General features: G+C 45.5%; 1 protein-coding gene and 5 non-coding genes across 6 annotated transcripts in view; 1 reads left to right on the top strand and 5 right to left on the bottom strand.

Moving 5' to 3' along the window:
* Positions 1-12,982, top strand: part of CNTROB (centrobin, centriole duplication and spindle assembly protein) — a 129,665-nt gene extending 116,683 nt beyond the window's left edge. The window contains exon 15 of the mRNA XM_075346702.1: positions 12,839-12,982. Coding sequence (XP_075202817.1) covers positions 12,839-12,906 — 68 coding nt within the window. The 3' untranslated portion in view covers positions 12,907-12,982. The remainder of the gene's footprint in view (positions 1-12,838) is intronic.
* TRNAD-GUC (transfer RNA aspartic acid (anticodon GUC)) lies at positions 12,020-12,091 on the bottom strand. The gene has a single exon. It is a non-coding gene; the product is annotated as a tRNA-Asp (tRNA).
* A 1,459-nt stretch (positions 12,983-14,441) lies between the features above and the next one.
* Positions 14,442-14,515, bottom strand: TRNAI-AAU (transfer RNA isoleucine (anticodon AAU)). Its single transcript has one exon. It is a non-coding gene; the product is annotated as a tRNA-Ile (tRNA).
* Positions 14,516-16,926: 2,411 nt separating this feature from the next.
* TRNAQ-CUG (transfer RNA glutamine (anticodon CUG)) lies at positions 16,927-16,998 on the bottom strand. The gene has a single exon. It is a non-coding gene; the product is annotated as a tRNA-Gln (tRNA).
* A 629-nt stretch (positions 16,999-17,627) lies between these two features.
* Positions 17,628-17,699, bottom strand: TRNAD-GUC (transfer RNA aspartic acid (anticodon GUC)). The gene has a single exon. It is a non-coding gene; the product is annotated as a tRNA-Asp (tRNA).
* Positions 17,700-20,592: 2,893 nt separating this feature from the next.
* TRNAI-AAU (transfer RNA isoleucine (anticodon AAU)) lies at positions 20,593-20,666 on the bottom strand. Its single transcript has one exon. It is a non-coding gene; the product is annotated as a tRNA-Ile (tRNA).
* Between the last annotated feature and the right edge of the window lie 3,927 nt (positions 20,667-24,593).

The raw sequence follows: 24,593 nt of genomic DNA, 5'->3' as shown, positions 1-24,593 counted from the left end.
GAAAAACGCAGGAATTGTGATTTTGGTTGCTTTTTGACATTTCTCATTGACTCCAATGTTAAGGAAACGCTGCAGAAATGGCAAAAACAACTGACATGCTGCTTCTTTTTCAGCATGGTTTTTGACCACAAATATGCAAATTAAACGCTGCTGAACAAAAAGCAAAGTGCAGACAGGATTTCTGCTTTTCCCATAGACTTTGCTGGAAATCAAAAATGCATGCATTTTTGCCCAAAAACGCTGCTGCCAAAAACGCTGCAGAAACGCGGTAAAAAACGCAACGTGCGAACATAGCCTTAGGTGCCAGAATCGCCATTCTTCCACTTGCAGTGAGTGCCCCTTGGTTCTTCATGTTGTCTTTAGAAGGAATAATTCATGTGCCTTCCTTTGTATTGGCCATAAATGTATTTATATATATATATATATATATATATATATATATATATATATATATATATATATATATATATATATATATATATATTTATATATATATATAAATTAAATCTCTAAGATGTCTTTTTTCAAAGCTAAACAAGAACAACTTTTCCAACAGCCTCACCTTCCACTTTGGAGTCACCAAAATGTTACATATGGAATTAAAACGACGAAAAATAACGTGCCCACACGTTCAATACTTGATGAGTTCTTACCTCAATATTTGTAGCCAAATACTAGAGATTAAGGTTATACACCGAGTATATAGAGGTTTACCGGTGGTGCATGTGGTTATATAAAAGAACACTATGTATGTCCCTACAACTTAGTAAATAGAGGTATATTGGTTATAGTAGTTTATGTGAATATTCAGGTCCACTTGTTTAGAATCTTGTTTGAGATTTTCTAATATTTACTGTTTGAATGTTATTGAGTGCCTCGTCCCACGTGTAAGTTCTAGTCTCCAATGTGACAGGCGCAGATACTGAGCACTATACAAACGAGGATCCACAACAGCTGTGGAATGGCCTTCCATGGATCCGTTAGGGCATTGGAACACAAGTATGCTTCTATTTATTATGGTACATTAATTCATACCTAAAAAGAAATTAATTGTGCTGTCCGATAACCCATTAATCTCTTCCACATTTACAAATGTTCATTATAAGTGATAAATTGGAAAATCTAAATGGTCCATCAAATCTTTTACCCCTTTATGACCAAGGACATACTGGAAATCCCCGCACATGTCTCCTGATCTGATCAGCAGACAGTCTGGGTAACAGACGCTGGTGGATCAGAGATCTACCTGCACCTGTTAACCCCTTAGATCGTGTTGTTAAATACTGAAAGCGTGATTTAAATAGCCTTGGCGGGGATTGCGCCATTGCATCCCACGATCGATTGCCCCGTGACCCGATCATTTGGGTGCCAAAGGGTAGCGCAGGCTCAGCTGGTGACCCCTGATGCTGCCATGACTCAGTTCCTAAGAGCTGACAGAGCAGTGCTGCTCTGATGAGCAGAATTGCACAGGCGATTGGACAGTGCAGGCATAAAGTCCCCTAGAGGGACTTGTAAAATCAATAAAAAATGTAAAAAAAAGTTTTAAAATATATGAAAAAATAAAAAACCCTAAAAGTTCAAATCACCTCCCCCCTTTTGCCTCATTGAAAATAAAAGTTAAAAAATAGCCATTTGGTATCGCCGTGTACAGAAATGCCTGATCTATCAAAATATAGAAACGATTAATCTGATCGGTACACAACATGGCGAGAAAAAAATTACAATCACCAAAATTAGGTTTTTTGGTCACCGCAACATTTCCTTAAACTGCAGTAACAGCAAACAAAATAACGCATTGATTTAAAAATAGTATAATTAAAAATGTCAGCTCAAGAGACAAAATATAAGCCATCACTGAGCACCAGATCCCAAAAAATGAGAACGTTACGGCTTGGAAAATGTCGACAAAAGCGCTACTCTTTTTTTTAACACATTTCTGAATTTTTTTTGACCACTTAGATAAAATTAACAATATACATTTGATATCCATAAACTTGTACCGGCGTGCAGCATAATACTGACATGTTACTTTTACCATATGCTGAACAGGATGAATTTAAAAAAAAAAATAAAAAACATTGTGGAAATCCACTTTTTTCACTATTTCTCCATATTTGGCATTTTTTTCCCCCGTTTTCCAGTACACTATATAGTAAAACTTACTTTCTCTGACGCCTCATTGGGGGACACAGGACCATGGGTGTTATGCTGCCTATCCATAGGAGGACACTAAGTAGATGCAAAAGCATAGCTCCTCCTCTGCAGTATACACCCCCTGGCTGGGCCAGGCAACCTCAGTTTTAGCTTAGTGTCTGTAGGAGGCACTTCCTTTCAAGGTTTGTTATTTTTTGAGGGCGACGGTTTCCTTTTGGGACCGATCTCCCACTACCATCAACGGGCGGGAACGTGGAGTGTCGCCTCCACGTACCCCCTCCTGCGACGCTGGATCCTGGGCTGGACGACGGGTTCTACAGACACCGATTTTCCAAAGCCCAGGGTAGAGGCCTGTGCCCCTATAGCCCAATTCCTCAGCCCCTCTTTGCAGGCTCTGAGTTGAATATGGCACCGGTGTGACCGGACACAGCAAGCTGACTCTGCTATTTTCACTGCCTGGACTGAAGCAGTGTTTTAAGGTGAGATCCCCCCTGACTGGTTTCCCAGACAAAGGGAGAAAAGATGCTGCAGGGAAGGCTCCCAGGACATTTACAGTATTTATTATGAGAAAGTCCCTTGCTGAGTGCAAGGAAGAGAGCCCCAAGGATCCTGCACACACAGTGTTAATTTTTCTCTAGCTTGCTGGCTGGAGGAGGGGGGAAGTCACTCCTGTTTGCAGAAAGTCCTGCAGATAATTTCCCGGTGGCAGGGGGAGGGCACAGAGCTCAGGGACTCATGCTGTTATTTGCTCTGTTTATTTGCTCTAGCAGAAAATCCGACTGATAACCACCAGTGACAAGCTGTGTGCTGACTGGAGGGAGAGGGAGGAAAACTATCAGAAGCTCCCTTCCCGCCATTTTTTTACTACCCACAGCAGGGGGCGGCACACTGACTTCATCTTTGCGCTCTTTTAGCGCTAAGCCCCGCCCCCCGCGGCCGCGATAAGCCCCGCCCCCCAGGAAAGCGTGTGAAGATCTCCATAGAGCTTAATCTTTCCTGAGGACAGGGCCATCGGCTGATTCTGGTGAGGTGCTTGCTTCACTTGTAGCTCTGCTGATCATTGCTCCCTCTCCTGGCATACTCCTATTAGGAACATGCAGAAGTCTAAGGGCACTAAGAGTGCTAAGGCCCACATAGTCTATTATTCAGCCTGCACTGCCTGCCACGCTGAGCTACCACGTAAACACACCTCTTCTCTCTGTGAGTCCTGTGCCCCTATAGCCCCCCGAGACCCCCCTGCCACCACCGCCGCAACCGTCAGCCCAGAGCCTAGGGCTCCCAGCCCACCGGAATGGGCACAGTTTCTGTCCCAAGCCATGGAAAAACTGTCACAGAACCTGGTGCTGGCTATGCAATGTCGTCCTCCACACCCTTCTGGGTCCCTGGACGGAACGCAGCCTGAGGATACCCCTATGGAGGATCCTTCTGAGGTAATCCGGGCACATGCTTCACCGGTTGCAGGGATCAGGAAAAGAGCACACGGCCGGGTGTCTCCAGCAGGTTCTCCCTTGGGAGCACACAGGGCAGGCTCTCCCACATGCTCCACGGCTTCTGAAGAGCTGGAGGAGGGAGAATGCAGTTTATACTAAGAGGATTTCTTGGTTTCAGCCTCCCCAGATGATCAAACTGCAATAGACTCCCTTATAGCAGCAATCAACCAAACTCTGCATGTGGAGGATCCCCCATCCACTACCACTGACCATGCGGTCTCCTTTAAGAGGGCAAGGAAACCCCAAAAGGTTTTCGCTGATCACCCAGAGTTTCAGGATATCCTCACAAAGCAAAGGGAGAAGCCTGACAGGCGCTTCGGTAACCGAAAACTCATGGAGTCCCGGTACTCTTTTGCCTCACCTGCCCCTAAGGGCTGGGCCGATCCGCCCTCGGTCGACCCCCCGGTCTCCCGCCTTACCACAAAGACGCTCCTGTCTTTACCCGATGGTTCCTCCATCAAGGACCCGACAGACAGACAGGTGGAGCACCTCGCCCGCTCTGCTTTTGAGGCTGCGGGTTCCTCCCACTCGCCCTCCTTTGCCGCTGTGTGAATTGCAAAGGCGATCTCGGTCTGGGCAGAATCCCTTAACACTTCACTTGAGGAATCCCAGTTCACTCATACCTTCACAGAGGTAACAGCTCAAATTGCCGCTGCGGCGGAGTACCTCATGCAGGCCTCCATGGACGCTACTACCTGCGCAGCGTTTGCCGCCTCAAATACCATAGCCATCCGTAGAGCTCTCTGGCTCCGACAATGGCGAGCGGACTCTGCCTCCAAGAAGTCTCTCACGGGCCTTCCCTTTTTTCCAGACCGATTGTTTGGTGAACGTCGGGACAAGCTCATTTCTGACGCCACGGGAGGAAAGAGTACCTCCACCAGCTGAAGTCCAGGACGTCCTTCACCAGACGTCCACAGTCCTCGTTCCGCTCCTTTCGGAGCTCATTTGGTTGGTCGACATCCCGTGCTGTCCCCGCCACCAGCCGCGGACTACGCAGGGACCGACCTTCTCAGTTCTCCTTGAAACCCACTTCGTCATGGCAGCCTAGACCGAAACAGTCCAGGACTAGGGAAACTCGGCCACGACGTTTTCCCCCCTCATGACTCCTTCGGCGCCCTGGAAGACACACTCATTGTAGGAGGTCAACTGCGGCTCTTTCATCACATCTGGGCTGCCGCCTCAGACGACAAATGGGTGCAAGACCTTGTGTCTTCCGGTTACCACATAGAATTTCGGACCCGACACCCGAGTCGGTTCTTTCTCTCAAACCTCCCAAAGACTCAAAAACGACGCGAAGCTTTTTTCTCAGCAATCCACTCACTCCAAACAGCAGGAGTGATAATACCTGTCCCAGACGACGAGAAGTTCGGGGTTTTTTTATTCCAGCCTCTTTGAGGTCCCCAAAAAGGATGGGTCAGATTGACCCATCCTGGACCTCAAACACCTAAACAAACATGTGCACGTACGGAGATTCAGAATGGAGTCCCTAAGGTCCATTATTGCATCCATGGTCGAAGGGGAATTCCTCGCCTCCATAGACATCAAGGACGCGTACCTGCACATACCCATCGCCCCAGATCACCAAAAGTTCCTCTGCTTCGCAATTCAAGACTCCCACTTTCAATTCGTAGCTCTACCCTTTGGCCTTGCCACCGCACCAAGGGTCTTCACCAAAGTCATGGCAGCCGCCATGAGCGTCCTTCACGCCAGGGGAGTAGTCGTTCTCCCTTACTTGGACGACCTCCTCATCAAGGCCCCCTCCTTCCGCGACTGCTCAACCAGGGTACAGATCACTGTGGACACCCTATCCCGCTTAGGGTGGCTAGTGAATCTGGACAAATCATCCCCGATCCCATCACGATCCATCACCTTCCTGGGCATGTCCCTGGACACCCATTGGGGCTTGATCCTTCTCCCTCAGGACAAGGCAATCGCTCTTCAACGAGCGGTACGCTGCCTTCTACGTCCTCCGTCTCGCTCCATTCGATTCAGCATGAAAGTGCTCGGCAGGAAGGTGGCAGCTATGGAAGCAGTACCCTTTGCTCAACTGCACCTCCGCACACTGCAGCTAGCCCTTCTAGAGACCTGGGACAAAAGCCCCTTCTCCCTGGACAGACATCTTCACCTGACGCCTTCAGTCAGGTATGCACTCCGCTGGTGGCTTTGGTCCTCATCCCTATCGAAGGGGAGATCTTTTCTCCCAGTGAACTGGCTGGTCCTGACCACGAACGCCAGCCTCCTAGGCTAGGGAGCAGTGTACCGGCACCACACTGCTCAAGGACGTTGGACGCCCCAGGAGTATTTCCTACCCATAAACATCCTGGAACTCCGCGCGATCTTCCTCGTGCTCAGAGCGTTCTGCCTTCTGCTAGCTGGTCGTCAGATTCGAGTCCAATCGGACAATGCGACTGCTGTAGCCTATATCAATCGCCAGGGGGGCACCCGCAGCAAAGCGGCTTATCTCGAGGCCCACAAGATCCTCAGCTGGGCCGAATCGTCGGGATCAGTGATATCAGCGGTACACATACCGGGTGTAGAGAACTGGGCAGCAGACTTTCTAAGTCGCCAAGGCCTGGCCGCCGGAGAATGGTCTCTCCACCCAGATGTGTTTCTACACATCTGCACTCGCTGGGGCACACCAGACGTGGACCTAATGGCCTCAAGGTTGAATGCAAAGGTACCCGCGTTCATAGCCAGGTCACGCGACCCGCAGTCCATCGGCGCGGATGCTCTAGTCTGCTCCTGGCACCAATTCTGCCTGCCTTACATATTTCCACCTCTACCCCTGCTGCCGCGGGTAATCAGGAAGATTAAGGCAGAGGGAGTCCCGGTGATAGCAGAGCCGGCCAATCCGGCTCTAAAACCTATGCAACGGATGCGGCGACAATACCGCATCCTTTGCATAAGTTTTTGACATGCGGCCCGTCCGGTTTTTGCCACTTGCGGCAGGCTACTGAGCATGTGCAGTGGAAAAAAATGCATGCGGCGGCCGGATGCGATGTTTGCCGCATAGGCATTGCATTGCAAATCGCGCCGCATCGCTCAGAAGCGGCGCAATACGGTTTTTTTTGCCGGACAACGTTCCATCTGGCCGCCGATTCGGCTAAATCTGCCGCATGCGGCAAAAACCGGACCGAACGCAAGCCCATGCGGCACAATACGGCACTAATGTAAGCCTATGCAAATAACCCGCAACCGGCGGCAAAAAAAAACGGTTGCGGTTTTTCTGCAAAGGGCCGGATTGTGTTGCACAAGAAAAAACGGATGTGTGAAAGCAGCCTAAGTTATAGCTCTTGGAAGAAGGGAAGGAGAAAACTAAAATGAAAAACAAAAATTAGCATATGAGAAATTGTTGGATTAAACGTGAACACCGTGTTATAAGCTATAATATAGACTTTTTTTCCTTTCGTCACGACAGCACCCACGAGAGAGGGATCCGCCCCCTTCAGGACAGGAAACCTACAGATAAAAAATGGGCAGTCCCCCTCCCTCATCAGTTGGTTTCCTGTCCTGCATGGAGAGGAACCTACAGTACCTGGGTCTGATTGAGTCCGTGCGGTCTCCAAGGGAACGGCAGAGCTCTGGATCCGGAAGCACGGTCGGTGGAGCTCCCCTCGTGGACTCCATCCTCCGGTGCACCTCGTCCTCTTTCTCCTGGTCCGGCTTTGCCTCCGGGAGATATGACGCTTGCAGCAGGGTGTGCTTCTGCCAGACGTGTGCGCGGCGGGGGGGGGGTCCTGCTGCGTCGAAGGTGCACGCTTCCCTGCTGCTGGGACCCGGAAGTATACAGGAGCACTTCCGGCCGGGAAGGTTGCTAGTGAAGCCCGTGGTCCCCTCCATCCTGGCCGGACGCTGCGATGCTGGTGAGTCTATTGCGGTCGGGCCGGAGCCTCTCCCTGACGCGTGCCTGCGTCTTCACCGCCACACGGCGAAAAATCTGTGCTCGGAGGCCGGCGCCTCTCCCTGTGGCGCGGGCTGCGCCTTCCGGCTGCACGGTGGGTGCGTTGTGTCCGGGGCCGCGTCCACGCGCTGTCTCCTCGGCGGTGTCCCGGCAGTGCACGGGGGATCGTCCCGGAGTCCCTGCCTGCGCTAGTCCGGGGTTGGTGCGTGGCTTCGGGCCGGGCTGTGTAGCTTCCTGATCGGGCTTTGGAGCTGGATTCTGCCGCATGGCCTGGGGCCCCTGTAGCCTCTGTGTTTGCCTGGCCCCTTGTGCCTCTGTGGACTCCTGGCCCCTGTGGCCTCCGTGGACTTCGGGGCCCTAAGGCCTCTGTGGACTCCAGGCCCCTGTGGACTCCAGGCCCCTAAGGCCTCTGTGGACTCCAGGCCCCTGTGGACTCCAGGCCCCTATGGCCTCTGTGGACTCCTGGCCCCTGTGGACTCCTGGCCCCTGTGGCCTCTGTGGACTCCTGGCCCCTGTGGCCTCTGTGGACTCCTGGCCCCTGTGGCCTCTGTGGACTCCTGGCTCCTGTGGCCTCTGTGGACTCCTGGCTCCTGTGGCCTCTGTGGACTCCTGGCTCCTGTGGCCTCTGTGGACTCCTGGCCCCTGGGGCCTATGTGGACTCCTGGCCCCTGTGGCCCCTGTAGGCTCCTGGCTCTGTGGCCTCGTGGGCCCTGTCGGCTCCTGGCCCCCTGTGGGCTCCTGGCACCTGTGGCCTCTGTGGGTCCTGCCCCTGTGACCTCTGGGGCCTCCTGGTCCCTATGGGCTCCGGGCCCCTGTGACTCTGTGTCTCCTGGCCCTTTTGGCCTGTGTGTTTTTCTGGCCCATGAGGCCTGTGTGTGTCCTCCCGGCCTCTGGGCATCTGTGCCTCCTATCCTCTGTGGCCTCTGGGCCTCCTGGCCTCGGTGGCCTCTAGGCCTCCTGGCCTTATGTGGCCTCTGGTCCTCCTGGCCTCTGTGGCCTCGGGACCTCCTGGTGTCTGTGGCCTCTGTGTCCTCTGCCCTCAGGTCTCGCGCCCTCCTGGCCTCTGGCCTCTGGCCTTCCCGGTCTCTGAGCCTCCTAGCCTTTGCGCTTCCTGGGGGTTGGATCTCTGGACCTCCTGGTCCCTGTACCTCCGGACCTCCTGACCTCGGGCCTCTGTGTCTCTGGGCCTCGTGCTCCGGGCCTCGTGCTTCATGGCTTGTGCCTCGGTTCCTCTGTGCTGCCTGCCCTTGGTCCTCTGTGCCTCTTGGCCTTGGTCCTCTGTGTTGCCTGCCCTTGGGCCGCTGGGCCTCGTGGCCTGGGGCCGCTGTGTCTCCTGGCCTGGGGCCGCTGTCCCTCCTGGCCTTTGGCCGCTGTACCTTCGGGCCTCTGTGCCTTCTGGCCTCGGGCCTCTGTGCCTTCTGGCCTCGGGCCTCTGTGCCTTTCTGGCCTCAGGCCTCTGTGCCTTCTTGACCTCGGGCCTTTGTACTTCTTGGCCTCGGGCCTTTGTACCTCCTGGCCTCGGTGCCTCCTGCCTTCGGGCCTCTATGTGTACTGTCTCTGTGCCTTGGGCTTCCTGGCCGCGCGCCTTGGTTGCCTCCTGGCCTCGTGTCTCCTGCCTCGGTGCCTCTGGCCTCTTGGCTTCCTGGTCTCTGTGGCTTCCGGGCCTCTGTGTGGCTTCCTGCCCTCTGTGTGGCTTCCTGGCCTCTGTGTGGCTTCCTGGCCTCTGTGCGGCTTCCGGGCCTCTGTGTGGCTTCCTGGCCTCTGTGTGGCTTCCTGGCCTCTGTGTGGCTTCCTGGCCTCTGTGTGGCTTCCTGGCCTCTGTGTGGCTTCCTGCCCTCTGTGTGGCTTCTTGGCCTCTGTGTGGCTTCTTGGCCTCTGTGTGGCTTCTTGGCCTCTGTGTGGCTTCTTGGCCTCTGTGTGGCTTCCTGGCCTGTGTGTGACTTCCTGGCCTGTGTGTGACTTCCTGGCCTGTGTGTGGCTTCCTGGCCTGTGTGTGGCTTCCTGGCCTGTGTGTGGCTTCCTGGCCTGTGTGTGGCTTCCTGGCCTGTGTGTAACTTCCTGGCCTCTGTGTGCCTTCCTGGCCTCTGTGTGCCTTCCTGGCCTCTGTGTGGCTTCCTGGCCTCTGTGTGGCTTCCTGGCCTCTGTGTGGCTTCCTGCCTCTGTGTGGCTTCCTGGCCTCTGTATGGCTTCCGGGCCTCTGTGTGCCTTCCGGGCCTCTGTGTGCCTTCCGGGCCTCTGTGTGCCTTCCGGGCCTCTGTGTGGCTTCCGGCCCTCTGTGTGGCTTCCGGCCCTCTGTGTAGCTTCGGGGCCTCGGGACCTCCTGGCCCCGTACCTCTGTGCCTCCTGGCTCCGGCCTCTGTGCCTCTTTGCCTCTTGGCCTCTGTGCCTCTTGGCTCCGGCCTCTGTGCCTCTTGGCCTCTGTGCCTCTTGGCCTTTGTGCCTCTTGGCTTCTTGGTCTCTGTGCCTTCTTGGCCCCTGTGCCTTCTTGCCCTCTGGGCCTCCTGGCCCCGTGCCTCTGTACCTCCTGGCTCCGGCCTCTTGGCCTCTGTGCCTCTTGGTCTCTGTGCCTCTTGGTCTCTGTGCCTCTTGGCCTCTGTGCCTCTTGGTCTGCTGTGCCTCTTGGCCTCTGTGCCTTCCTGGCCTCTGTGCCTTCTTGGCCTCTGTGCCTTCTTGGCCTCTGTGCTTTCCTGGCCTCTGTGCCTCCTGGCTTGGGCCTCCTGGCCCTATGCCTCCTGGCTCCGGCCTCTATGCCTCTGTGCCTCTTGGCCTCTGTGCCTCTTGGCCTTTGTCGTCTTGGCCCTTGTGCGTCTGTGCCTCTGGGCCTCTGTGCCTCTTGGCCTCTGTGCCTCTTGGCCTCTGTGCCTCTGTGCCTCTTGGCCCTTGTGCCTCGATGCCTCTTACCTCTTGGCCTCCGTGCCTCTGTGCCTCTTGGCCTCTGTGCCTCTTCGCCTCTATGCCTCTTGGCCTCTGGGCCTCTTGGCCTCTTGGCCTCTGGGCCTCTGGGCCTCTTGTCCTCCGTACCTCTGTGCCTCTTGGCCTCTTGCCCTCTGTGCCTCTTGGCCTCTGGGACTCTTGGCTTCTGGGACTCTTGGCCTCTGAGCCTCTTGGACTCTGTGCCTCTTGGACTCTGTGCCTCTTGGACTCTGTGCCTCTTGGGCTCTGTGACTCTGTGCCTCTTGGGCTTTGTGCCTCTTGGGCTCTGTGCCTTTTGGGCTCTGTGCCTCTTGGGCTCTGTGCCTCTTGGGCTCTGTGCTTCTTGGGCTCTGTGCCTCTTGGGCTCTGCGCATCCTGGGCCCTGTGCCTCTGGGCCTCTGGGCCTCTGTGCCTCTTGACCTCTGTGCCTCGGGACCTCCTCGTCGTGTGGGCCTGTGTTCTCATCCTGCGTCTCTGGGACTTGCGCTTTTGTGCTTGCTCCTTGCGGCGCTCCTGCCTTGCGCCTCTGCCGCCTTGCGCCTCCCTGGCCTTCTGCCTGCCCTGGCGCCTCGGGCTTCCTGCTTCTCCTCTGAGTCTCTTCTCCTCCTCGTCCGGTACGGTGCAGTGCCTGTTCCTCTGTCTCTTGGTCGCCCTTGCCTCTCCTGGGCGTGTTCGCGCCTGTCCGGCCCTGTCCGTTGGTCCTTCCATCCTTGGGGTGTTCCGGTTCAGGTTGTTCTCCTGCAGCACGGGGTGTCTTTGGGTTCTTCCCGCGCGGGGTGTTTTCTCCATTCCTTCTTTTCGGGGGGCTCTGTCCTCGCCTATGTCGCTAGGTCGGCCCCTTGGCGGGGGGGTTGGTCTTTGTTCTTTGTTCTTGTCTTTCAGGATTCCGGCTGTGGTCCTCGCGTGGCGTGCCGTCCCTTGTCCCAATGGCTGTGGGATGCTGTTTCCCTATCGTCTGTGGTGAAGCGAGTTCCTCTGGCCTCCTCGGTGTCGGATCCTTCTTCTGGGCGGTAGCCTCCCGCTTAGGTGGATGTGACCAGTGTCTCCATCGATGGTATTGTACGGCTGCGCCCTGGTCCTCTCCGTCCGCCTTTCCGGGCTCTGCCGGCTAGCCTTTGTTCTTCACCTGTCTTCCGTTGGAGGCTTGGCCCTTCGCGCAGTTTTTTCCCACCCTCTGAGTGTATTCTCTCTAAGTCTCGTGGGTGCTGTCGTGACGAAAGGAAAAGACTATATTACTTACCGGTAATGGGATTTTCCTGAGTCCACGACAGCACCCTTTACACCCCTGCCCTTTCTTGTTTGTTTTTTCACCATTTGGTGTCCTGGCATTTGTCTATTTTGTATATTCATTCATTGGCGGTTCCTCTCCCGGTTCTCTGCAACCAACTGATGAGGGAGGGGGACTGCCCCTTTTTTATCTGTAGGTTTCCTGTCCTGAAGGGGGCGGATCCCTCTCTCGTGGGTGCTGTCGTGGACTCAGGAAAATCCCATTACCGGTAAGTAATATAGTCTTTTTATAATGTGTTCATCGTATTTATAGATATAAAAAAGAAAAAAAATTCTCCCCGTCGGGGAATTGAACCCCGGTCTCCCGCGTGACAGGCGGGGATACTGACCACTATACTAACGAGGAGCTGATTTTCATCATTTGATAGTGGCATTCAACAGGTTAAGAGCCACAAGCGGATCTCCACTCTACAGTTGTTAGAGGCACATGATGGCTGATTAATTTAATTTAATAATGATTATTATTTATTAATCGGCATCAAAGACAGGGATACGACATATGACAAACATGTACCTCATAAGTTATGAAAAGGGTTAACCAGACTTTTCCAACAAATCTTTAAAGTGTGTAAAAAAAAAAAATATAGAAATTGTGGAATTATAAGCGACCACCATAAAATCAGCTGTGATATTTTCTTTCTTTTATGCTTTTTATAGGATAACTGGTCCAGCAAATCTTTAAAGTGACCACCATGATATAAATATTTTTATAATTCATACCTAAAAAGAAATGAATTGTACTGTCAGATAACCAAAAAAAAACAAACAAAGATTGCAAACAGAAGATAATACAGATTTTTAAAAATCATCGATTTTTTTTAGATAAAAATCAGACTTTTTTTTTTTTTAATTGAGGGAACATAGCCTAAAGTTGACCTTCTTGACTATGATTTTCTTGAGGGATACTTTCCGGGACACAAATGAATTATTTCACTGGGATGTGCTGCTATTTTAGATTTATTTTAATCTATGTTGATTATTTTTTATTCCGATGCTTACTTAGATGTTGGAAAAAAATGTAAAAATATGTTTGCAATATTTTTAGGTATTTTGTAAAATAAGTTAGTAATAATTATAATCTTTATTTCTATAGCGCCAACATGTTCCGCAGCAGTTTACAATCCAGAGGGGACATGTACAGACAATAAGACATTACATTAATGCATAACTCAACAGATACCAGGAGGAGTGAGGGTCCTGCACACAATCTATAAGGAAATATTGGAGACACAAAAGATAAATGGTAACTGCTTGTATTGTATGGTCCGGCAAACGATACAGTCATGGCCGAAAGTGTTGGCACCCTTGAAATTGTTCCAGAAAATGAAGTTTTCCAATTTCACATTTTTTTATTCAAATGTTTATTTTGTGTGTGTTGGAATAACCTAAAAACAAAACGGGGAAAAAAGGCAAAGTTGAAAATAATTCACTCAAGCCCCCCAAAATGGGCCAGACAAAATTGTTATTCCCCTCAACTTAATGTTTGGTTGCACACCCTTTGGAATAAATATCTGCAACCAATCGCTTCCTCCTTAATCCCTTGCTACTTTTATTAAAAGTATGCTGAGCAGCCCAATAAGAATCAGGACCTCTGCCCCTACATTATTCTGCTCTCAGATTAGGTCACAACAACCTGGTGAGAGATTCTCTTTAAAGGGACTCAAAAATTAAATTGCTAAGGTTCCACCAAGATTTGAACTTATCGCTGTATCCAAAGAGGTAACCATTACATCATGGACCCAGCTGTTTGGATTGTTCTTATGTAATTTTTTTACAGGAACAAAGCCTGTGCTATTAAAGGGAACCTGTCAGGTCTTGTATGCACCCAGAACCAAGAACAGTTCTGGGTGCATATTTCTAATTCCTGCCTAGAAGTCCGAGTCTATAGTAGCATACATAAAGAGAGCTTTAGAAAAAGTGTTTCTAAAGATCCTTTATGATATGCTAATGAGGCCAGCAACTAGTTGCAAGGACGTTAGCTCACTTGGCTAGTCGGCCTCCCTAGCATGTAAGCATATCTATCATTTTTCTATCTTTGCACATCATTTTCACATAAAAAAATGTATTTCAGTTACATCAGTTTTTTTCGGATGTGGCTCGGATGTCATCCGTTTGATGTCTGTATTTGACCTGAGCTGCTGGAGAAAAACTGATTTGTCTCAGTGAGAATCACCCAGACACACAGATGTTTCACAGGGACACACAAGGTCTGGGAAAAAGATGGCGGTGTGAAGATCCTTATTGACTTAGGTAGTATGCGTGTGAATGTGACTCCAATACATGTATAAATGGACACCACATGGACCAGAGCCATGGAGGTGTGAAGGAGGCCCAATACTGTATGAAATCCTCCTGTGCTATCAAGAGCAATGTCAGCCTATGCGCATTGTATGAACTATGCCAGATTGGCTTGTGCACATCTATAGAGTGTTCTGCCTATATAAACTGGCTATTTAATTATAGCTGATCAATAAACATTGACCAATCAGGAGTAGTTTAACTCTGTAAAAGCGGCTGGTGTAAATGTAACTAAACAGTATCACAAAGGTCTATGATGTTGCTACTTAGGAACTTTGTTTCAAAATCAGGTGTTAATATCAATCTGTTTTATAGATCTACATATCTGCCCACATTACTGCTTTTTGAATAAGGTCATACACTTGTTAAACATCAGCTTTGTCATAAAAAAAAACATCTGGCCCGTACGGGGATCGAACCCGCGACCTTGGCGTTATTAGCACCACGCTCTAACCAGCTGAGCTAACCGGCCATGTGTTCTCTATGTTACGGGAAGAGAATAATGATGTGAATTAAACCCCCAGTTTCCATAAAGCTTTAGTCCAGCAAACTATTGACTATTGTGCCTCAGTTCCTAAACTATAACTACCCGGCCATCTTATGTTTATGTCTCAAAATTTTGTTATATTTTAGCTGAACTTTTTCAGATGTCATGGAGACTAGTTAAGTATTTTATTTTTAAATGAATGGAGCACCGTGTGGATAAACAGCATTATCCAACCTCACATCATGTATTACCACGTTCAGCAGAAATGGTGTAAGAAATAAAAAAAAATGTTTAAAAGAATCGATAGTCCTCAGTAGTTGATAACTTTTAATGGCTAACTGAAAAGATGGTAATAAATAGCAAGCTTTCGAGATTGCTCAGGTCTCTCCATCAGTAACTAGCACTCAAGCATCATAGTGATTGCTCATCATTACAAGTACCGAGCATTGTACTGCTCGCCCATCACTACTGCTGATAAAACAATGATTTTATCAAAACTCCACTAAGCAGCACAGTCTCTGCGACTACGTTACGTTGCACTTCAAAAAGTTTGGTTTAATGGGTGCACAAAAGAGCTAGTATACAAATGCCTTTGTACTCTTGACCTTATAATGTTTTAAATAAAACTTATTTTTTATACACATCTGGAGGATTTCTAGTTGGACTTTATCTCTTTTCTCCTTTAGACATTGTGTGGTTGGGTGCTGTAGTTCCTGTTAGGTACTGGACAGTCACAAGGAGGTTTATTCGGGCAAACCCTACAACGGTGATCAGTTCCATTTTTTGTACATTTCTTTGAATAACCCAGGAAACTAAATTTGGTCTTGTATATTTTATTAACTGCTGATTAATGATGGGAGAGTCTTCCCTGAACTGATCAGTTCTTGATCAAGTAGCTGGGTGCTAATTTAAGTATCTCCGGTGCGCCGTCTTCCTTCACTGAATGATGTGCATACAAAATGGTGAGGATAGGGGGTTAATGCCGCGCATCAGCCGAAATGAAGATGTAGCACGTTGATGATATTAACTCTTTCTTTTATTCCATAGGTCTACGCGTTTAGAGGTAAAACCTCTTCCTCAGGACCAGAAACATCAACATAAAGCCTTATGTGGCTTTATGTTGATGTTTCTGGTCCTGAGGAAGAAGAGGTTTTACCTTGAAACACGTAGACCTATGGAATAAAAGAAAGAGTTAATATCATCAATGTGCAACATCTTCATTTTGGCTGATGGGCGGCATTAACCCCTTCTGCACTCCATTTTGTATGCACATCCACGTGAGGCTGCAGCAGACGCCATTATTTCATGCGTATTAGTGGTTGTGACTGTCACAACCTTTTCAGGTGAGTGTACATTTCCTGATATACCTCACTGATCTGTTGGTATTACACTATCAGCGCTCCTTATTTTCAGATTCACTGAATGATGGGAGCCGGCACCACAGGGAGAGACACTTGCAGTTTTTAAATGGCTCTCACTCGGGTAATAATATTTTTTAATTAAAAATTTGGAGGTAAAGCAAAATTACATGAAATAATTATAATATTTCATTTTCATGGCTCAGTGTTATATAATTCTGTGAAACACCAGTGGCTTTAAGATGCTCATCACTCCCCTAGATGAATTCCGAGAAGGATGCAGTTTCCAAAATGGGGCTCAGTTATATGAGTTACTGCTGTTTTGGCACCAAAAAATGTAATCTGTCATTTTCATGCCCCATTGTTCTCAATTGTTCATTCACTTTGCAGTTTGCAAATTTTGGAAACTTATTTAAACATCGTTATTTTGCTCAATTGTTTCAACATCTGACAAAAGCTTTTGCGTGTGTGTGTGTGTGTGTGTGTGTGTGTTATGTTAGTATTTTTAATATACACACACACACACGTACACAAGAAAACGTTTTGAGCATGTTTGGAAAAAAAAAATAATTTTATATATATATATATATATATATATATATATATCTATCCTTGATATACAAGCCCTGTAAGCCCTGTTTTTATTTCAATACTTCATGGGAAAAAGAAAACTTAGGCTATGTGCCCACGCTAGAATGTCCCTGCGGATTTTTTTGCCTGAAAATCCGCGACTTTCGCGGCAAATCCGCACCCGCGGATTTACCGCGGATTTGCCGCGGATTTTGATGCGGATTTTTTTTTTTTTTTTTTTCCCCATTCAAAGCCAAAAATCTGCACCAAATCTGCACCAAACAATTGACATGCTGCAGATTTTTCCGGATCAAAATCCGCGGCAAATCCGCCGCGGAAAAATCCGCAGCATGGGCACAGCATTTCCAAAATGCCATTGAAATGGCTTGGAAGTGCTGCTGCTGCAGATTTTCGGCAAATCCGCGGCAAAATCCACGGTAAATCCTGTAGCGTGGGCACATAGCCTTAAGGTCCCACCGAGATTTGAACTCGGATCGCTGGATTCAGAGTCCAGAGTGCTAACCATTACACCATGGAACCAGCTGTTCATGGCTGGATTATCAGAACTATTGGTCACGGTGTATCTCAAAATGTTTTCTAAATGTTCACTTTGGGTCACCACATTGTTTAATGTAGGGGATTTGCCCCATGTTTTTATTTGCCTTTCTCTAGATCAACATGGTAGATTATAGGGTGAACTTGATTTACTTGTTTCTTCTTCACCATGAAACTATGAATTTCTGTTATTCTAGTAGAAATTGAATGGAGCATTAAAACTACATATAAACTACATTTCCCAGAACCACCTGCTCGCCACCATGCACAGATATTATGTATTTACCACTGTACTAACAAGGATCTTATTGTCAGTAATTTACAGCAGCATTCAACATGTTAGCAGCTGCAGGAAAAGTTCCACATTGCAGCTTTTAGAGACACATAATAGCTATTTAAGCCGTATCAAAGACAGGGACACGACATATGATATATAGTACATGTACAACATAAGACGTTAAAACGTTAACCAGACTTATCCAACAAATCTTAAAAGTGTGCAAAAACAAAAAATAATAGAAATTGTTAAATTAAAAGATACCATTGTGAAATGAGCTGTGATATATTTTCTTTTAACATGTTTTAATCATATGTATAAATAAGAAAAAGTTATCCTCCCCGTCGGGGAATTGAACCCCGGTCTCCCGCGTGACAGGCGGGGACACTGACCACTATACTAACGAGGAACTGAGTTTCAGCATTTGATAGTGGCATTCAACAGGTTAACAGCCACAGGCGGATCTCCACTCCGCAGTTGTTAGAGGCACATGATAGCTGGTTAATTTATTAATTTAATAATGATTATTATTTGTTAATCTGCATCAAAGACAGGAGTACCACCTATGACAAACATGTACCTTATAAGTCATGAAAGGGTTAACCAAATATTTCCAACAAATCTATAAAGTATGTAAAGAACATATAGCAATTGTGGGATTATAAATGACCACCATGAAATGAGCTGTGATATATAGTAACAGCAAGCAAAATAATGCATTGATATAAAAATGGTATTATTAAAAATGTCAGCTCAAGACGCTAAATATAAGCCATCACAGAGTACCAGATCCCAAAAAATAAGAACGCTATGGCTCGGAAAATGGCGACAAAAGCGCTACTCATTTTTTAAAACAAATTTCTGATTTTTTTCACACTTAGATAAAATTAAAACCATACGTTTGATATCCATAAACTTGTACCGGCGTGCAGCATCATACTGACATGTTACTTTTACCATATAGTAAACAGGATGAATTTTAAAAAAAAAACATTGTGGAATTCCACTTTTTTCACTATTTTTCCATATGTGGAATTTATTCCCCGTTTTCCAGTACACTATATAGTAAAACTTATGGTTTCATTAAAAAGTACAATTTGTAGCGCAAAAAATAAACCTTCATATAGCAATATTGATGAAAAAATAAATAAGTTATGGGTCTTGGAAGAAGGGGAGGAGAAAACTAAAATGAAAACAAAATTCCCCGGGGGTGAAGAGGTTGAAGTGTGTAATAAAAAACAAAACAAAAATGAACAAAAGAAAAATTGTTAGATTAAAAGTGAAAATGAAATATAGACTTTTTTATAATGTGTTCATCATATTTGTAGATAAAAAAAAGAAAATCCTCCTCAACAGGGAATTGAACCTCAGTCTCCCACATGACAGGTGGGGATACTGACCACTATAATAACAAGGAACTGATTTTCATCAATTCATGGCATGCAACAGGTTAACAGCCACAGACGGATCTGCACTCCACAGTTGTTAGAGGCACATGATGGCTGATTAATTTATTAATGTAATGATTATTTATTAATCCGCATCAAAGACAGGGATATGACAAACATGTACCTCATAAGTTATGAAAGCGTTAACCAGATATTTCCAACAAATCTTTAAAGTGTGTAAAGAAAATATAGAAATTGTGGGATTATAAGCGACCACTGAAATCAGCTGTGATATATTCTTTTATTATGCTTTGTATAGGATAATTGGTCCAGCAAATCTTTAAAGTGACCACCATGATATAAATATTTTTATAATTCATACCTAAAAAGAAATGAATTATACTGTCAGATAACCCAGAAAAAAACAAAGGATTGCAAAGAGAAGATAATACAGATTTTAAAAATCATCCGTGCTTTTAGATAAAAATCAGATGATTTTTTTTTTAACTGAGGGAACATAGCCTAAAGTTGACCTTCTTGACTATGATTATCTTGAGGGATACTTCCCTGGACACAAATGAATTATTTCACTGGGATGTGCTGCTATTTTAGATATTTTTTAATCTATGTTCATTACTTTTTATTCCGATGCTTACTTAGATGTTGAAAATAATGTAAAAATATATTTGCAATATTTTCAAGTATTTTGTAAAATAAGTTATAAATAATAATCTTTATTTCTATAGCGCCAACATGTTCCGCAGCAGTTTACAATCCAGAGGGGACATGTACAGACAATAAGACATAACATTAATAACTCAACAGACACCGGGTGGAGTGAGGGTCCTGCACACAATCTATAAGAAAATATTGGAGACACAAAAGGTAAATGGTAAAAACTGCTTGTATGATATGGTCCGGCAATCAATACAGTCATAGCCGAAAGTGTTGGCACCCTTGAAATTGTTCCAAAAAATGAAGTATTTCTTGCAGAAAATTAATCCAATTTCACATTTTTTATACAAATGTTTATTTCCTTTGTGTGTGTTGGAACAACCTAAAAAAGGCAAACTTGAAAATTATTTCATTAAAACCCCCCAAAATGGGCCGGACACAATTGTTATTCCCCTCAACTTAATGTTTGGTTGCACATCCTTTGGAATAAATACCTGCTATCATTTGTTTCCTCCTTAATCCCTTGCTGCTTTTATCTTAAGTCTGCTAAGCAGCCCAGTAAGAATCAGGACCTCTGCCCCTAGATTATGCTGCTCTCAGATTAGGTCACAATAACCTGGTGAGAGATTCTCTTTAAAGGGATTCAAAAATTATATTGCTAAGGTTCCACCAAGATTTGAACTCATCACTGTATCCAGAGAGGTAACCATTACACCATGGACCCAGCTGTTTGCAGTGTTCTTATGTAATTTTTTTACAGGAGTAAAGCCTGTGCTATTAAAGGGAACCTTTTAGGTCTTGTATGCACCCAGAAACAAGAGCAGTTCTGCGTGCATATTTCTAATCCCTGCCTAGAAGTACCAGCCTATAGAAACATACATAAAGAGATGTTTAGAAAAAAAGAGCAATGGCTGCCTATGCACACTGTACGAACTATGACCGATCGGCCTGTGCACATCTGAAGAGTGGTCTGCCTATATAAACTGGCTATTTAATTATAGCTGATCAATAAACATTGACCATTCAGAAGTAGTTTATTTCTGTAAAAGCAGCTGGTGTAAATGTAACTAAACAGTATCACAAAGGTCTATGATGTTGCTACTTAGGAACTTTGTTTCAAAATCAGGTGTTAATGTCTATCTGTTTTATAGATCTAAAAATCTGCCCACATTACTGCATATTGAATAAGGTCATACACTTATGAAACTAAACCTCAGCTTTTTCATAAAAAACAATACCTGGCCCGTACGGGGATCGAACCCGCGACCTTGGCGTTATTAGCACCACGCTCTAACCAACTGAGCTAACCGGCCACGTGTGCTGCATGTTACAGGAAGAGAATGATGATGTGAATTAAACCCCCAGTTTCCATAAAGCTTTAGTTAAGCAAACTATTGACTATTGTGCCTCATTTCCTAAACTATAACTACCCGTCTATCTTATGTTTATGTCTCAAAATTTTGTTATATTTTAGCGGAACCTTTTCAGATGTAATGGAGGCTAGGTAAGTATTCTATTTTTAAATTAATGGAGCACCGTGTGGATAAACACTATCCAACCACACGTCATGTATCACCACGTTCAGCAGAAATTATGTAAGAAATTAAAAAAAATGTTTAAAACCTCAGTGGTTGATACCTTTTATGGCTAACTGAAAATATGGTAATAGCAAGCTTTCGAGACTACTCAGGTCTCTTCATCAGGCTCAGTATAACACAAAATCTAAAGAGTCACAGATTTATACACAACAGGACATAGAATGGAGCAGTAAATAATACAAGTTATGTGAAGCAGAACAATCAGTTTGGGAAGGGGACAAGCTGTTCATAGATAAGAAGTGTGAAAGTTTTATTGTCCTCTGATTGAGGTCTGGTTCAGAGTTGTGATGCCCCCGGATGCACTGAGGAGCACATTAATTAATGTAAAAAGACATAAATCCATGGTCACCACTTTATTGTTTATTGTAGGGGACCTGCCCCATCGTTTTCTTTTTTGCCTTTCTCTAGATCAGGGGTCTTAATCAGGAGTGTAGTTTTCAATATGGTGTCCTTTGTGGGGAGGTTTGTGCAGTTCTGGCAATTATGAGCTCTAGAAATGGAGGCTTAAACGATTTTAGGAAACTCTGTGCTTAAAGGGCAAATTGCTCTCCTGTCCTGTCATGGTGCCAAACAGCACAGTACTCTATTAACTACACATTACATACAATGTCCATAATGGTTTATCTTGGGGTGAACATTCAGTGTCATTGGTACAAAGGGCCCTCATACTGTTCTTGCACAGGATCTCTTTTCTATCTGTGTCTACCAGTGGGTTTATCAAATGTGTCACAACACGAGGCCCATGAAGCTTAGAACTACTTCACCGCTGAGTTAGCAAATGCAAAAAAGGAAATGTGTCTATAGCCTTGGAATCTTTGAAGAAATTCTTTGTTGTGAAAATTGCATTAAATAGTTAAGTGACAATGAAATAAGACTTTCCTCATATCAAGATGATAAAAAGCACATACAAAAAGCAGTGTACAGGCCTTTATATATCTGGGAACCATTGTGCTGCACCTTCCAACTCCTCCTGATGGTATGGTATCTAATGTTTTCATTGATACTGTATACAATTAAATGAAACATATCATTAATATCACATCATATATTCCCACATTCAGGAGAAATTGTGCAACAGATTATGGGATAAATTTTATCTACTTTCAGTTGTGATAATGTAAAATCTGCAGCTAAAAAATAACTTTTCAGTGGATAAATTACTTTTTCTTAACTACCGAATGATAGAAAACTCTGTGACTCTCCTCTGGTGTTAATATGCTCAATGCACCACTTGATACTTATATTGATGGGTGCAGTTTGTAAAATGGAGTTACTTTTTGGGGATGCTACTGTTCTAGCACCTCAGGGGCTGTGGCAATGTGACATGGCACCCACACTATAATATGGCCCTCCTTCCCTTCTAAGCTTTGCACTATAGGTTTTGACCACATATGAGATATTACAGTACATTTTCTCATATTAGTCCTTTTGAAAATTGTAAACTTTTAATTGATATTTCATGGAAAATATTTGGAAAAGACGTCACTTTCACAGCCATTGTCATACAATTCCGTGAATCAGCTATGGGTTTCAAATGCTCACCACATCCCTAGATGAATTTCTCGTGATGTTTACTTTCCAAAACGGGGACAAGTGAGAGTTTCTGCTGTTTTGGCACCTCAGGGGCTCTTCAAATGTGACTAGGTTGAACTTAATGGACTTGTATCTTCTTTCCATCTTTAAACCATGAATTTCTGATGTACTGGTAGACATTGAATTAATCATCTTAGAGAGCTCTGTCCATGGCATTGGTTGGGGTCCCAGCGGTGAGATGCCCAGTACAGTTTGCATATCGTCACCTCGTTTATTTTATTTTTTTATATAGCTTGTTTTTTTGCAAGATGAGTTGTTTTCATCAATAGCGCCATTTTTGGATACAATTAGCTTATTACCTAGCTTATATTAGGTTTTTATGTAGAGAAATAGTTTTCCATTGTCACTATTGGCTGCAGTACCTGAGGAGATGAGCTGCTGGGATTGGAGCTTTTTACAATCCCAGAAGATATATTTTAGCCTTATATTACAGTTTGTGGAGATGGCAAGGGCATTTTTTTTTCCCGTGCACAGTCCTTATGTGGCATTTATAATTCTCATCAAGACATACAATAGTTTGTAAAAGCTTTAGGCAAATATGTAAAAAAAAGATGCTGCATAGAAATAATGACCGTTATGAGACCTTAAGCTATGACCATGAGGCTTTTTGTTCGAATAGAAATAATGCTGTCAGAAAAAGAAACATTAAAGAATTATCCCAGATTTTATTATTTTTTTTCAAATTCCCTTCTTGCCTTTAGATAATCATTGGCTAATCTGTTACAACTTTTCCTGTTCCCAGCGCCTCCATAATTTTGTCATTTTTGCTCAGTGTGATGTGGGCAGGCCTTCAGTGCTGACCATGTGACTGCTATAAACTATATTTCCCAGAACCACCTGCTCTCCACCATGCACAGATATTATATACTCATCACTATACTAACGAGGAACTGATTTTCAGTGATTAACAGCAGCATTCAATAGGTTAACATTCATAGGCACAGTTCCACTCCGCAGCTGTTAGTGGCACATGATGGCTGATTAAACGGCATCATAGACAGGGACACAACATGTGACATACATGTACCTTGTAATTTGTGAAAGGGTTAACAAGACTTTTCCAAAAAATCTTTAAAGTGTGTAAAAAAATTGTTGGATTAAAAGCAACTACCGTGAAAAATCAGCTGTAAGATATATTTTCTCTTATTTTTTCATCATATTTGTAAAAATAAAATATTCTTTGTCTGGCAATTGATCCCCGATCTGCCGTGTGACAGGCAGGGATACTGATACTGACCACTATACTAACAAGGACATGATTGCATGAAATGTTGTTTTTTCTGGATCTAATCTCACTTTTTATTCACCCTAAAACATTGTTTACCTCTGCTGGCTGACATTGAGTATTGCTGCTTACTTGTAACTACAATCCCTGGTCTTTCTCCTGTTCTGTACATCCAAGTTCAATTCCATTTAATGTATATGCAGCAATAGGATTACTCCATCAATGATACATTTATCAGCATTAAATCTCTTAATTGTCAATGAGTTATTTTGTTTCCCACAGAACTGGCTAAAGGTCTGCTACACAAGAACCCTGGTAAGATGGTGGGTTTCATGCAGAACGTGGGCTAAATTATGGGGAATATGAATATTTATTGATGAACACGTGGTGTACACAGACTGGAGCTGTTCGTATATATGCAATGTACATGTAGACCCCTTTTACTGTATGTGTTCTCGATTATTCTCTTTTCTACCAAATCTGATTCAATTGTCCCAGTCTCTGCAGCACAGGGGAGAGCGGCCCATTTCCAGTTAATATAATGCAGTATAATAGACTTTTTGGCCCTTGTGGTGTATAGTTTTTTGGCAACATATAAAGTTGGGTAAAAAGATTTGCTGGACCCTAGTCCAACTGCCATTTTATTAGTCTGTGATCTGCAATCCAGGACGACACCCCTTCAAATCGGCGTTTTCAGCCAACATTATTGTATATGACTGCATTAACTTCCATTTTACCCATTTATACAGATCAGATGAGATTCAGCAAGAGGTCTCCAAACTTTCTACCAACTCCAAGAAAAATCCTGCCAAAGTAACTGAAGC

Source organism: Anomaloglossus baeobatrachus, chromosome 4 (genome assembly GCF_048569485.1).
Source record: "Anomaloglossus baeobatrachus isolate aAnoBae1 chromosome 4, aAnoBae1.hap1, whole genome shotgun sequence".
Lineage (NCBI taxonomy): Eukaryota > Metazoa > Chordata > Amphibia > Anura > Aromobatidae > Anomaloglossus > Anomaloglossus baeobatrachus.
The sequence above is the reverse complement of the archived record's forward strand: the minus strand, read 5'-3'. Positions and strand labels throughout refer to the sequence as shown.